The 12,888-nt window shown below is 46.8% G+C and overlaps 1 protein-coding gene across 3 annotated transcripts in view; it reads left to right on the top strand.

The window, feature by feature from the left end:
- Nucleotides 1–12,888, top strand: part of FER1L6 (fer-1 like family member 6) — a 105,909-nt gene that overhangs the window by 47,231 nt on the left and 45,790 nt on the right. For all 3 annotated transcript variants that reach the window (XM_048508619.1, XM_048508618.1, XM_048508617.1), the window contains exons 13-17: nucleotides 2,203–2,389; nucleotides 3,888–4,008; nucleotides 6,987–7,087; nucleotides 9,517–9,607; nucleotides 10,878–10,997. In XM_048508619.1, the coding sequence (XP_048364576.1) occupies nucleotides 2,203–2,389; nucleotides 3,888–4,008; nucleotides 6,987–7,087; nucleotides 9,517–9,607; nucleotides 10,878–10,997 (620 nt within the window). The remainder of the gene's footprint in view (nucleotides 1–2,202; nucleotides 2,390–3,887; nucleotides 4,009–6,986; nucleotides 7,088–9,516; nucleotides 9,608–10,877; nucleotides 10,998–12,888) is intronic.

Genomic DNA, 12,888 nt, shown 5'->3' with positions numbered 1-12,888 from the left:
GTAATGTATAATTCACTTTTCTCACTGAGAGACGCAAGGCAGATTACACAGTATGAGTTCATGGAGTCAGTGGCTGGGACATCCAGTAAATAATGCAGTAGGTTTCGATTGCAGATATTTGCAAACAAAAGCAGAAGTCTCACACAGAGTTCAAATGATGCTGAAACAAAGCATAAGCATTTCAATAATACATTAAACAGTGCAAAAATTACATAGTAGGGACATACTTACAGCCAACAGTCCCTCTAACGCGTCCCCAGTGCTACGCAGAACGTTGCAGACACTGAGGCCACTTTTACACATGCAAAATAACACACTTTCAACCCACTTTCAATGCACTTTGAAGCTGTATTTTACTGTATGGAGTAGCAAAATCCACTTTGAAGCAATTGTGAAAGTGGATTGACTGTGCATTATTCTGCATATGCGAAAGGGGCCTGAGTGGAACTGAGCCACCTAGGAGAGTGCCCCCTGCCAGGTGGTCCCTTATCTGTGCAGCACCAGTACTGTGGCCACACAGACACATATCTTACAGGCAGTGGTGGGATCCAAAAAATTTAGTAACAGGTTCCCATGGTGGTGGGATTCAAACTGTGGCGTAGCGCCAATGGGGCTGGGCGGGGCACGACAGGGGCATGGCCGGGCATTCTAGGGGTGGGGCATTCCTGGGCAGGGCTGTGGAAAGGATGCAGCTGCTGCGCCGGTCCTTGGGCGGGAAACAAATGCGCGCAGGCGCAGGCTGCCACGCACGCCGGTGCACCTGCTGCTAGACTGCTTCAAGTTCTGCGCGCTACTGCTGAGAGGAGGGGCGTAACTAAGGCAAAAATAATGTGGCAAAATCACCAATTAGTAACCCCCTCTCGGCACACACAAATAATTAGTAACCTACTCTCGGGAACCTGTGAGAACCTGCTGGATCCCACCTCTGCTTACAGGGATCATTGCTTAGAGTCTCAGACAGTAATATTGTCTGCAATCCCTATCTTTTACTAAAGCATCTTTTTGAAGCATTTCTTTACAATGCAGAACAGTACAGGTCAGGGTGGAATGGCTATTTAATTTACTAGGAAGGTTGCTGGAGTTCCACTGCCCAAGAGAGCTGAGAAAAAATGGAGCCAGACTTATGGTTGCCAGAACCCCCTTGGCCACCAAAGGGAGATGAGGTGGGAGGGTTGCCACAACCAGGTTGGGAAACTCCTAGAGACTTGAGGATGGAGCCTGGGGAGGACACGGACCTCAGCAGGGTACAGTGCTGTAGAGTCCACCTTCCAAAGCCTCTGTGCATGTGTTGTTTTTTGGTTTTTTATTGTTTTGAGGGGGATGTCTGTGAAGCTACAGCACTATGACTAGAGAAGCTGCAATATGTGCACATTTGTGTCGCCATGGCTTCGCAAACATCCCCCTCAAAACAAAACATCCCCCTCAAAACAAAACATCCCCCTCAAAACAAAACAAAAAAAGAAAAATGACATGTGCGGAGGATCACTAGGCAAAACAAACTTTATTCATCTACTTTTTACATTGAAATTGTGCGCGGATAAGCTGTAAGCAGAGAAAATCTTCATGGAAAACCTTCATCAAATAGTGGAGGCACAGAGAATCTCTGCAGCAGCACGCAAAATGACTGGCACATCAGTGAAACTGACCAGAGCTCTATGCAGCAGGCAGGGGAAAAGATCGATTTTGGCTGGCAACTTTGTGTTCAGCAAAATGCCAAAACAGATCCTTTTATAATGTCCTAAAGACGTGATACTTTTGCTGTGGGGAATCAACCACTGCCTGCCTGCAGATATTGCAGAAAGATCATGAATGTCTAAAGCTGATATTTGACACTGCAGCAGCTGCTCTTGGAAACGTTTCCTATTGCTTCGGGAGTTAGGAATGAAGTTGTTTGTGAAAAGCTATTATCTGTCTCCACCTGCAGGCATTTATATCATGGCAACATTCATGCCAAATGGCTGAGTGAGCCCCTCGTATGAGACTGAAGATCCATTTGAATCGGTTCTAAAAAAAAGTAGGCAAGGTTTGGCCTTCAGTGAAGCAAACACTTTAAAACCCAGAACTTTAAAACTGTCACATACTGTCTCTTTGCAACAGGACAGGCACAATTAGAATCCCTCTTTTGCCCTTTACTCTGTTTCACAACATTGTCCCATTCCGTGTCTCCATTCCCATACGCAAGTTTGGTTTTTGTCCATCCAGGGAATTTTGGCAATGTGATTGACGGCGTGTCTCCAGGATCTGGAGGCAAAAAGAAGGGCCACGAAGGAGAAGAGGAAGAAAGTGCTCCGTTGCTGCATGAAGGTTTGGGAGAAGCTTCACACGACGTAGCAATGCCTCTGGTATCTACCACGCACCCCGAGAAGCCACTGGTCACTGAAGGAAACAGGTGGAGTTTCTGGAAATTTATACTCTTTGTTCGACCTCTGGCCTTTGTTCTGCATTTCTAGAACGAGGATTCTATGAAAGATCCTAGTCCAGTGGTGGTGAACCTTTGGCACTCCAGATGTTATGGACTACAATTCCCATCAGCCCCTGCCAGCACGGCCAATTGGCCATGCTGGCAGGCGCTGATGGGAATTGTAGTCCATAACATCTGGAGTGCCAAAGGTTCGTCACCATGGTCCTAGTCTGACTCCACCACATTAGCTTTTAGTAATGTCTCAATGCAGCCAGAAGAGTGATCGTGGTCATCTTCATCATGGTTAAAGAAGAAGTAGAATTTTTTTTGCTGTCATCACAGCTGATTTATAGCAATCCTGAAGGGTTTTCAAGGCAAGAGACTTTGCACCTGAGTTACCATTGCATGCCTCTATGCCATGACCCTGGTGTTCCTTGGAGGTCTCCCATCCAAATATTAGCAGGGTCAGAGCTGAAAGCAGGGGCGTAGCTGCCAGGGGGCTGGGTGGGGCATCTTGCCCTGGACACATGCCGGTGCGTGGGCATGGATGCAGGGCACACACGTGCCCCGATTGCGGTTCCCCCTTGCTACACCCCTGGCTGAAAGTGTGTGACTGACCCAAGGTCACCCAACAAGCTTCCATGATATGGGTGGGGATTTGAACCTGGGTTTCCCAGATCCTAGTCTGACACCTTAACCACTACACCATACTGCCTCTCAATGTAGAATTACCTCATTGTTAAAGAAAACACTGGAACAAAGGGGACAAATCACACAAATCAAGGCAAGGCACAGACGTGTTCCTGATGTCATGTTCCTGATCTCCTAATCCAGGGGTCTGCAACCTGTGGCTCTCCAGATGTTCATGGACTACATGGACTACAGCATGGTCAATTGGCCATGCTGGCAGGGGCTGATGGGAATTGCAGTCCATGAACATCTGGAGAGCCACAGTTTGCAGACCCCCGTTCTAATCGATGTTTGTACTGAGAATGTTGTATTGGCACCGACCTTTCATTTCTACAAGTGAAATTTCATGAAGCACAGCAGTGTTCTTTCTGCTGTCATCCTTTAGGAAATAGCTCAGATCAAATCAATTGTTCGTGAAAATAAAGTGAGAGGAAAACGGCTATCTAACTGGTATGGAAACCGGTCTGCCAAGAAGGTTGTTACTTTCCCTTCTGGCAGAGCTAGAGAATATGGATGCTTGGTTATTAGCCTGCAAATAGCCTGCTGTGGATTTTTTATGTTTTTCTCTAGATAGAAATTCAAGTTTAAAGACCTTCAGTAGAAGAACTGAGGTAGTTTCAGTGGTGGGATTCAGCAGGTTCGCACCACTTCGGCAGAACCGGTTGTTAAAATAGTTCTTGTAAACAATCAGTTGTAAATTATTTGAATTCCCACCACCACTGTGCGCTCAGCCTCCATTCAAAAGCTTGTACCCAGGAATTCCACACTACTGACGGCATCTTACCTTTCTCAACAGAAACTATAGCTATTTGCCCTACGATGAGAAGAAGCCTTGTATCTACATCAAGAGTTCTTGGGGTGACCAGACCTTCAGGCTGTATTTTTCTAACGTCCTTGACAAAATGGCGGATCTGCTGGTAAGTCTGCTGGAATATCGGAGTGGGAGAAACTCATTTCAAATGTGTATTCCAGAAACCAGCCTCATACAACCAGTTGCTAGGCTTTGGGTGGGCATTTAAGAACATAAGAAAGAGACTGCTGGATCAGACCAGATCTAGTTCAGCACTCTGCTACTCGCAGTGGCCCACCAGATGCCTTTGGGAGCTCACACACAGGATGTGAAAGCAATGGCCTTCTGCTGCTGCTGCTCCCGAGCACCTGGTCTGCTAAGGCATTTGCAATCTCAGATCAAGGAGGATCAAGATTGGTAGCCATAGATCGACTTCTCCTCCATAAATCTGTCCAAGCCCCTTTTAAAGCTATCCAGGTTAGTGGCCATCACCACCTCCTGTGGCAGCATATTCCAAACACCAATCACACGTTGCGTGAAGAAATGTTTCCTTTTATTAATCCTAATTCTTCCCCCTAGCATTTTCAATGAATGACCCCTGGTTTTAGTATTGTGAGAAAGAGAGAAATTTTTTATCTCTGTTAACATTTTCTATCCCATGCATAATTTTATAGACTTCAATCAGTTTAGACTTCAGTAATTAGACTTCAATAATTTAAGAGACTTCAATCAATCATTTGCACACCTGAGACTTAAATCAGTGCTCGCTTTAGTCCTTTCTGTAACGTGATGGTATGCTCAGCACTGGCCAGAATTCTCTTTGGCATCACATATGCCTCTCCTTCACTTTCGGTTGAGTATATGAAGTTTATTAAGCTGGTCCCTCTAATGCAGTATTGTCTACTCTGGCCAGCAGCAGCTCTCTGAGGTGCCAGCCAGAGGGGCAGTCTTTCCCAACAGCTCTTATTTAAGATCTCTTTTTAATTGGAGATGTTGGAGACAGAACTTGGGACTTTCTGATTGCCTCCTCCTCTTCCTCTTCTTCATCCTTCTGGGTCTCTTACCATCTATGGGACCCGTTTTCTTCCCCCTTTTGGGAGGGTTTTAATGAGGGTTATTGCGGACATTGTTTGTTACTGATCGCTGCATTTTAAATTGTTTTAATGTATTTAAGGGTTATTGTATATATGTGATTTATGTTGTTCACCGCCCAGAGCCCTTCGGGGGTAGGGCAGTATGCAAAACCCAACAATAAACAAACAAACAAACGAATAAATGAATGAATGAATAAATCAGACACTCTGCCCCTGACTCACAGTTCATGTCCAGTGCAACCCTTGTTAAGTGGTTGGACATATGAAACTGTGTTGGCCATTGATTAATCTAAGGCCCCTTCTGCACATGCAGAATAATGCACTTTTAATCCATTTTCACAATTGTTAGCAAGTGGATTTTGCTATTCCGCACAGTGAAATCCAGCTGCAAAGTGCTTTGAAAGTGGATTGAAAGTTCATGTGTGGAAAGGGCCTAGGTCAATATTGTCTGCTCTGATTGGTGGCACATTCCATGACCTCACATAGATGCCCTTCCTAGCTCTCTTGTATGAGATCCTGTAGTTGGCAAGGAGGAAAATTGAACCTGGGGCCTTCTGTGTACTAAGCAGGCACCGTTAGTAACCTATTGGCTTCCTCTGCAGATAAATATTCTAGAAATTCAATAACCCCACATGTGAATGAAGTACCCTGGCATTCTGCCAATGATTCCTTCCTGCCATTCAGTATTCCCTATTTTGCCTATTAGATTTTTTTATCCCCTCTCCTTTCTCCAAGATGCTGAGGATGTTGTAAATGGTTCATTCTCTTATTTTGCACTCACGACAACCCTGTAAGATAGATTAGGTTGAGAGAAAGAGCAAGAGAGTGTGAGGACATGGCCCAAGGTTACCCAAGAAACTTCCAGGCCCGGGTCCAGCTAATGTATTTATTATTTATTTATTTAGAACATTTTTAATTAACTAGCTTTCTACCTTGCTGGAATTCAAGGACAGTTACAGTGCAACTAACTGCTACAGCACACTGGCTTTTGCTTCTGTGCATTCTTTATTTATTTATCAATAATCAGAATCAATTAATTTGGCCTGATAGGAATTAGTTGCTGACATAATTTACACTGGGGTTCATTTCAGTGACTTCCTTTAAGGGCTTATTTCATCCATGATTTGTATCAATATTGCTGTTCACACTGGGGGAACTAAAGGGCCTTGAACCTTTCATAGGCCCTTTCCGCATGGGCCATAAACAGCGCCCTGGGGACGGCAAAAACGCCATCCCCAGGGAGCTGTTCGCACGGGAGGTACAGCTGCTGCGCAGCCGCACCGCCCTCGCGCCTCCCCAGCGGCGCAAAGCCGCTGTTTTCCGACCTCGCTTCCCCAGCAAGGTTTTTGGGAAACAGCGGCCAATCCCCCTCCCCTTTCCCAAACGCCATACCGTGTCCTCCGGCCTCTGGCGTGTCGCACTGCGACTTCCAGGCTGTCGTGCAGGGCAGGGGGCGTGTCCCCTGGCCTGTGCGACGCGACGGAGGCTGGAGGACATGGTACGGCGTTTGGGGGACGGCGCAGCCTGTGCGGATGCCGCGCCGTCCTCCCTGTCGCAACCAGGACCGTTTGTGCGAATGGTCCCGGGGGGGTTGGGTCGGCGTTATGTACGCCGACCCAACCCCCATCGTGGCCGTGCAGATGGGGAAGCTTGCGTGGAAGTGAACCCAGGGGCAGTGATAGCATGGATAACCTTTCTTGACTCTTACACATTTCAAAATATGATGCCTGTCAAAAATTGGCCAGAAAGGATATAGATTGTTTGCCACTTAGCAGTGAATACTTTCCCCCCTCACAATCTCACACTTAATGAATTGTTTGACTCTACAGTAAGTTGAGGAATCAGTTCATTCCTTAGTTAAAAAATGAATTGTACATGCCATTAGCTGATACCAATTATTGCTTACTGATCCTGTTGATTAGCCTTTTCCCGCTATTAATTGTAGCAATTTCAGGCCTCTCTTTGTTTAGTGGCTTTGGATATCATTTGCATAACTGATCTTTCTCCTTAGGAAGAAGGCTTAGAACACGTGAAAGATCTGATCAAGGTTTCTGAGCTTGCATCGGAGGAGAAAATGAGGTCCACTCTAAATGATTTTATCAACCAAAGCCGGTAAGAATGACATCAGCAAGGCAAGCAGGCAGAAGATTTTGTACTGAGTCAGTTTCAGGTTTTCAGGGGGCCAGGGCGGGAGGCCCATCCTAATATTTGGAAAATACCTGGAGATTTTTGGGGATAACGCATGGGGAGGGCTGGGTTTGGGGAGGGGAAGGACTTCAGTGGGGTATAACCAGAGGCGGGATCCAGCAGGTTCTCACAGGTTCCCAAGAGTAGGTTACTAATTATTTGTGTGTGCTGAGAGGGGGTTACTAATTGGTGATTTTGCCACGTGATTTTTGCCTTAGTTACGCCCCTCCTCTCAGCAGTAGTCCACAGAACTTGAAGCAGTCTAGCAGGAGGTGCACCGGCGTGCGTGGCAGCCTGCACCTGCGTGCATTCGTTTCCCGCCCAAGGACGGCGCAGCGGCTGCGTCCTTGCCACAGCCCCGCCCAGGAATGCCCGGTCACGCCCCCGGAATGCCCCACCACGCCCCCGGAATGCCCCGCCCAGCCCCATTGGCGCTACACCACTGTTTGAATCCCACCACCATGGGAACCTGTTACTAAAATTTTTGGATCCCACCACTGGGTATAACACCATAGACTCAGTGGTGGGATTCAGCCGGTTTGCACCGGTTCAGTAAAACCGGTACCTAATTTTTGAGTTTGGTGAACCACTTGTTAAAAGCGACTTGCCACCTGGCTGCTCTTAGGCGCTAAAAGCCCCACTGTTCCATTTCTCGGTATTGAGGGGGCTTTCAGAGCAGCAGCTGCAAGGCCCTGTTGTCCCCCTTCACCCCCAGAAGAAGTTCCTCCACAGTAGGTAAGTGGCTGGCGGCGGGGAGCGGGTGCATGATGGGAGGGGTGCAAACTGGTTGTTAAATTATTAGAATCCCACTACTGCACAGACTCCACCTTCCAAAGTGGCCATTTTCTCAAGGTGAACTGATCTCTGTTGCCTAAAGAGCAGTGGTGGGATCCAAAAATTTTAGTAACAGGTTCCCATGGTGGTGGGATTCAAACTGTGGTGTAGCGCCAATGGGACTGGGCGGGGCATGACGGGGGCGTGGCCGGGCATTCCGGGGGCGGGGCTGTGGCAAGGATGCAGCCGCTGCGCCGGTCCTTGGGTGGGAAACGAATGCACACAGGCACAGGCTGCCACGCACGCCGGTGCCCCTCTTGCTAGACTGCTTCAAGTTCTGCGCGCCACTGCTGAGAGGAGGGGCGTAACTAAGGCAAAAATCACGTTGCAAAATCACCAATTAGTAACCCCCTCTCGGCACACACAAATACTTAGTGACCTACTCTCAGGAACCTGTGAGAACCTGCTGGATCCCACCTCTGCTAAAGAGTTGTAATTAGCAGGAAATCTGCAGCCACCACCTGGATTCTGACAACCCTAGACCCTGGTAGAAGCTCTGGCCCTGGTAGCTGCCCTACCTCAGGGTATGCTGATGATAGCCCTAGTTTTGTATGTGGGCTACAGGTAGAAACAGTGAATGTGGTGTGAATGGAAGCATCTAAAACTGCAGCTTGCTTCCTTAATGCAGCAGTGGCGTAGTGGCTAAGAGCAGGTGCATTCTGATCTGGAGGAACCGGGTTTGATTCCCAGCTCTGCCGCTTGAGCTGTGGAGGCTTATCTGGGGAATTCAGATTAGCCTGTGCACTCCCACACACGCCAGCTGGGTGACCTTGGGCTAGTCACAGCTTTTCGGAGCTCTCTCAGCCCCACCCACTTCACAGGGTGTTTGTTGTGAGGGGGGAAGGGCAAGGAGATTGTAAGCCCCTTTGAGTCTCCTACAGGAGAGAAAGGGGGGATATAAATCCAAATTCCTCCTCCTCCCACCTCCCTCCTCCTCCTCCTCCTCCTCCTCCTCCTCCTCCTCCTCCTCCTCCTCCTCCTCCTCCTCCTTCTTCTTCTTCTAATGTTTCCTTGGCACTGCAGGAGTTCTGCAGCTTTGAGTGCCGTCTACCACATGGAGTGAAATCATTTCATTTCAGTTTTTATTGCTTGTATTGCAACAATTCATTAGGAGCTTGGTGACTAGGCTGTTGGAATCATCAGACAAACATAATAGACAGTGGAAATAATCAACAACATCTCTTGCAAATATAGTATGGGAAAATTTACAAGGTCACTGGGTTGTATAGAAGCCTTCAGTGGCTTAAATCTCTATTGTGCTCAGAGGATACAATGCAGAATAACCACGTATCTCCCCAAACTAATTAATTTTCAACCGAAACATTATCATACAAATTGCGTTCCTTTGCAACAGTCAAAGACATCTCCATTTTTACACATGATGAATCCAAGCGCTTGGTTATTTTTGTCTCATTCACTGTGCTGTGTAGATTTACTCCTTGCAGTAGAAATATTATCTGTCATTATGAAGATACCATCTCTTCCTGACTGCCAAATTTGCTTCTGTATTTTCATCTCAGGGCCTTCATTGCTAATGCCGAAAAGAAGCCCAAACTGATGAATCGGACGGCACTGGACAAAAAGAGGCTTACGTTATGTAAGCAAGAACTGGTATGTGAAAGATATTCTTTTGAGCTTTGCTAGGGTGCGCTATGAAGGCGCTTTGTCCAGCAAGTCTATTGGGCGATATACACTCATAGCTACTAGAGACTACATATAGAAACATTAGAGGAGAACAGACTATCTGTAAACCAGGGGTAGGGAACCTGCGGCTCAAGAGCCGCATGCGGCTCTTCTGCCCTTACGGCTCCACGAGCTAAGCCGCTGGCCCCATCCTTGCCCACCCTGCAGGCAGCAGGGCGGGCGCACCAACTGCCCGCAGCCGGCTGGGCCGCGCCGGGGGCTTTCCCTCTCGCCTGCCCCATTGGAGCGGGGCGGGTGCTTTCCCGGCGGCCGGTGAGGCCAAGCCGCTGGCCCCATCCTTGCCCACCCTGCAGGCAGCAGGACGGACACATCCATGCGCTTCTCAGAATGGGCGGAGTAAAAGGTAAAAAAACTCCCAATATATGCAGTGTTATCTTTATTTTAAATGTCAAAAATTATTTGCGGCTCCAAGTGTTTTCTTTTCCCATGGAAAACGGGTCCAAATGGCTCTTTGAGTGTTAAAGGTTCCCTGCCCCTGCTGTAAACCTTTAATATAGTTGGTACATTGTGTGGTGCTCTGGTGCTGTCTGAAGGGGATCATTTGAAAATTCCCCACTGTGAGGTTGTCTGCGAGCTTTCCCAAGTATAATATTTTCATGTTCAGTGTCAGCTCTTCCAACATACCCTTCATTTCTTTTATTGTGGACTTTTCCACATTCTCATTTTCCTTGCTTTTAAGTTCCTGTTTCTTTGTAGGAGAGGGAGGAATACAGTTCTGTGCACACTATGCTCTCTCTAGTAGTTGATTAGCTATAACTCAGGTTTAAAACTGTCGCATCTCCCTGCAGATTTAAACTGCAGGTTTTTATGATCGACTTAATCCTGTGTGATATCGAATTGACCACTAGAGGGAGCACAGCATATAAGGAACTGAAAAAAAAACTTTCTGAAGAAACAGGAACTTAGAAGGGAGAAAAATGAGAACGCAGAAAAGCCTCTTGCTTACTTGAATGTTTAACTACTGATAATACGCAGGGAGGAAGATCTTCTGTGAAGAATCTCTTCTTACAAGTTAATCCACACCATTGTAACAGCGGAAGAAGCAACATTTCTAGATTGATTCCGCTGATTGAGTCTCTATATTCTTCTGGCTGGCTCTCCTTGTATGTTTCACTAGACAGCATGAAGTGTGTATGACTTGTAGAAAGTTTTGTTTATTGTCTCTTGGTCACTGCAGGAAGCAATGGCCAAGGATGCCAAAGCGATCATTCAGCAACAAAAGAAGAAGATTGCCCTTGACGAAATGATGCGCGAGACTGAGGGTTTCATTGAAAAGATTCGCTTTTTAGTCGATGAGGTAACTTATTTATTGATTGATTGATTGATTGATTGATTTACTGAATGTATGCCCTGCCTTTCTGCCCTTATCGAGCCACCAAGATGGCTAACAGATTGTCAACATAATAATAATGCACCTTAAAAACCAAACAAAAACACATTTAAACCAAGCTTAAAATTACAAATACATAAAAAAAACACAGAGCAGGAAGGAAAAAACATGGAGGGAACACCTGGTGAAACTTCACCCACTGGCAGAAGATTGTAACAGAGAGGGACTGGTGGGTCTCTTTTTGGAGAGAGCTCCAGAATTCTGGTACTGCAACCAAAAAGGCCCTGTACCAGGTTGCTTCCTGCCCAGTCTCAGAAAACGGAGGCACCCGAAACAGGGTATTGGATGACACTGAACAGTTGTGTCGGTCAGAAACTTTAGCTCCATTTTTGGAATCATCAGTACCTGTTTGGCAAAACTGTCTCAGAGCCAAGACTGTTTTTCTGTTTTTGTGTGTGTTTTAGTTGCTTATTAGAGATAAGGGTTCCTTCCGCACTTGCAAAATAATGCACTTTCAATCCACTTTTACAATTGTTAGCAAGTAGATTTTGCTATTCCGCACAGCTGCAAAGTGCGTTGAAAGTGGATTGAAAGTGCATTATTTTGCATGTGCGGAAGGGGCCAAGGATAAGCTTGTTTATAAGTGTTCATACCGCACAATGTGATGTATTGACATGGTGAACTGAGGATTCTGTGCAAATTGTGTGGGAGAGCTGTGAGATTTAGTTTAGAATTATGGATCTGCCCAGTAGTGTGTGTGAGTGCAGTTTATAGAAACTTCCCAAGAGATAAATGTAAAAGGTAAAACTTACATTTATTCAAGCATCTCCAGTTCACAGCTTTGTTCCAGGAAAAAGGTAGATAGAAAGAAACCCTAATCTAAGGAATACTTTCCCTACGACAAGTGGGCACTCTAACGTGCCATCACGTGTGTGCAGGTGAGAGAATGCTACAGTGGGAAAGCCCCACTGAGGCAGGCAGCCATTGACCATGCGCTCAGGTCAAAAGCCAGGACATAAGTGAGACCAGCATGGGGAAGAAAGGAAGTTTGTGGTCTCCTGGCCCAGTCAAGGAGGGCAAACAAGAGAGGCAACAACACAGAGTGAGATACACAGCACCCCCCAGTGTCCGGGCATGCAGAAGTCGCTTATTCCAACAAGAGCTTCATGACATTTGCCTAAGCTGAGGGTGGAACTAGATCAGGGGTAGGGAACCTGCGGCTCTCCAGATGTTCAGGAACTACAATTCCCATCAGCCCCTACCAGCATGGCCAATTGGCCATGCTGACAGAGGCTGATGGGAATTGTAGTTCCTGAACATCTGGAGAGCCGCAGGTTCCCTACCCCTGAACTAGATGTTACTAAGAATGCAAGTCTGCACTAAAAATGGCAGCCTCATATCGATTTCCTCTCCTTTCAGGCAGCCAATAGGAACACATAAAATGGTATCACTATATGTTCTACCCCAGTGGTGGCGAACCTTTGGCACTCCAGATGTTATGGACTACAATTCCCATCAACCGTTGCCAGCATGGCCAATTGGTCATGCTGGCAGGGGCTGATGGGAATTGTAGTCCATAACATCTGGAGTACCAAAGGTTCGCCACCACGGTTCTACCCCCTTAGGAATAGCAAAAATATGACCCAAGGGGGCAGGACATGATTGCATTCTATGGAGAAAGGAGTCTGAGTGACACAGAGATATCATTTTCAGTGGCAGCCATGCGTCGTCGTGTTTTTTAAATCACATTTAGTCCTCCAAGATACACGATTCAAGCGCTAAATGAACAGTGGATGGTTCCTGCTACTTTCTCTGCCTGGCTTTTTTCTCTCTCGTGCCTTCCTAGCAAAACCGCAGA

Source organism: Sphaerodactylus townsendi, linkage group LG09 (assembly GCF_021028975.2).
Source record: "Sphaerodactylus townsendi isolate TG3544 linkage group LG09, MPM_Stown_v2.3, whole genome shotgun sequence".
NCBI classification, from domain to species: domain Eukaryota; kingdom Metazoa; phylum Chordata; class Lepidosauria; order Squamata; family Sphaerodactylidae; genus Sphaerodactylus; species Sphaerodactylus townsendi.
Note: the sequence above shows the minus strand (reverse complement) of the source record. Positions and strands in the feature narration are given on the sequence as shown.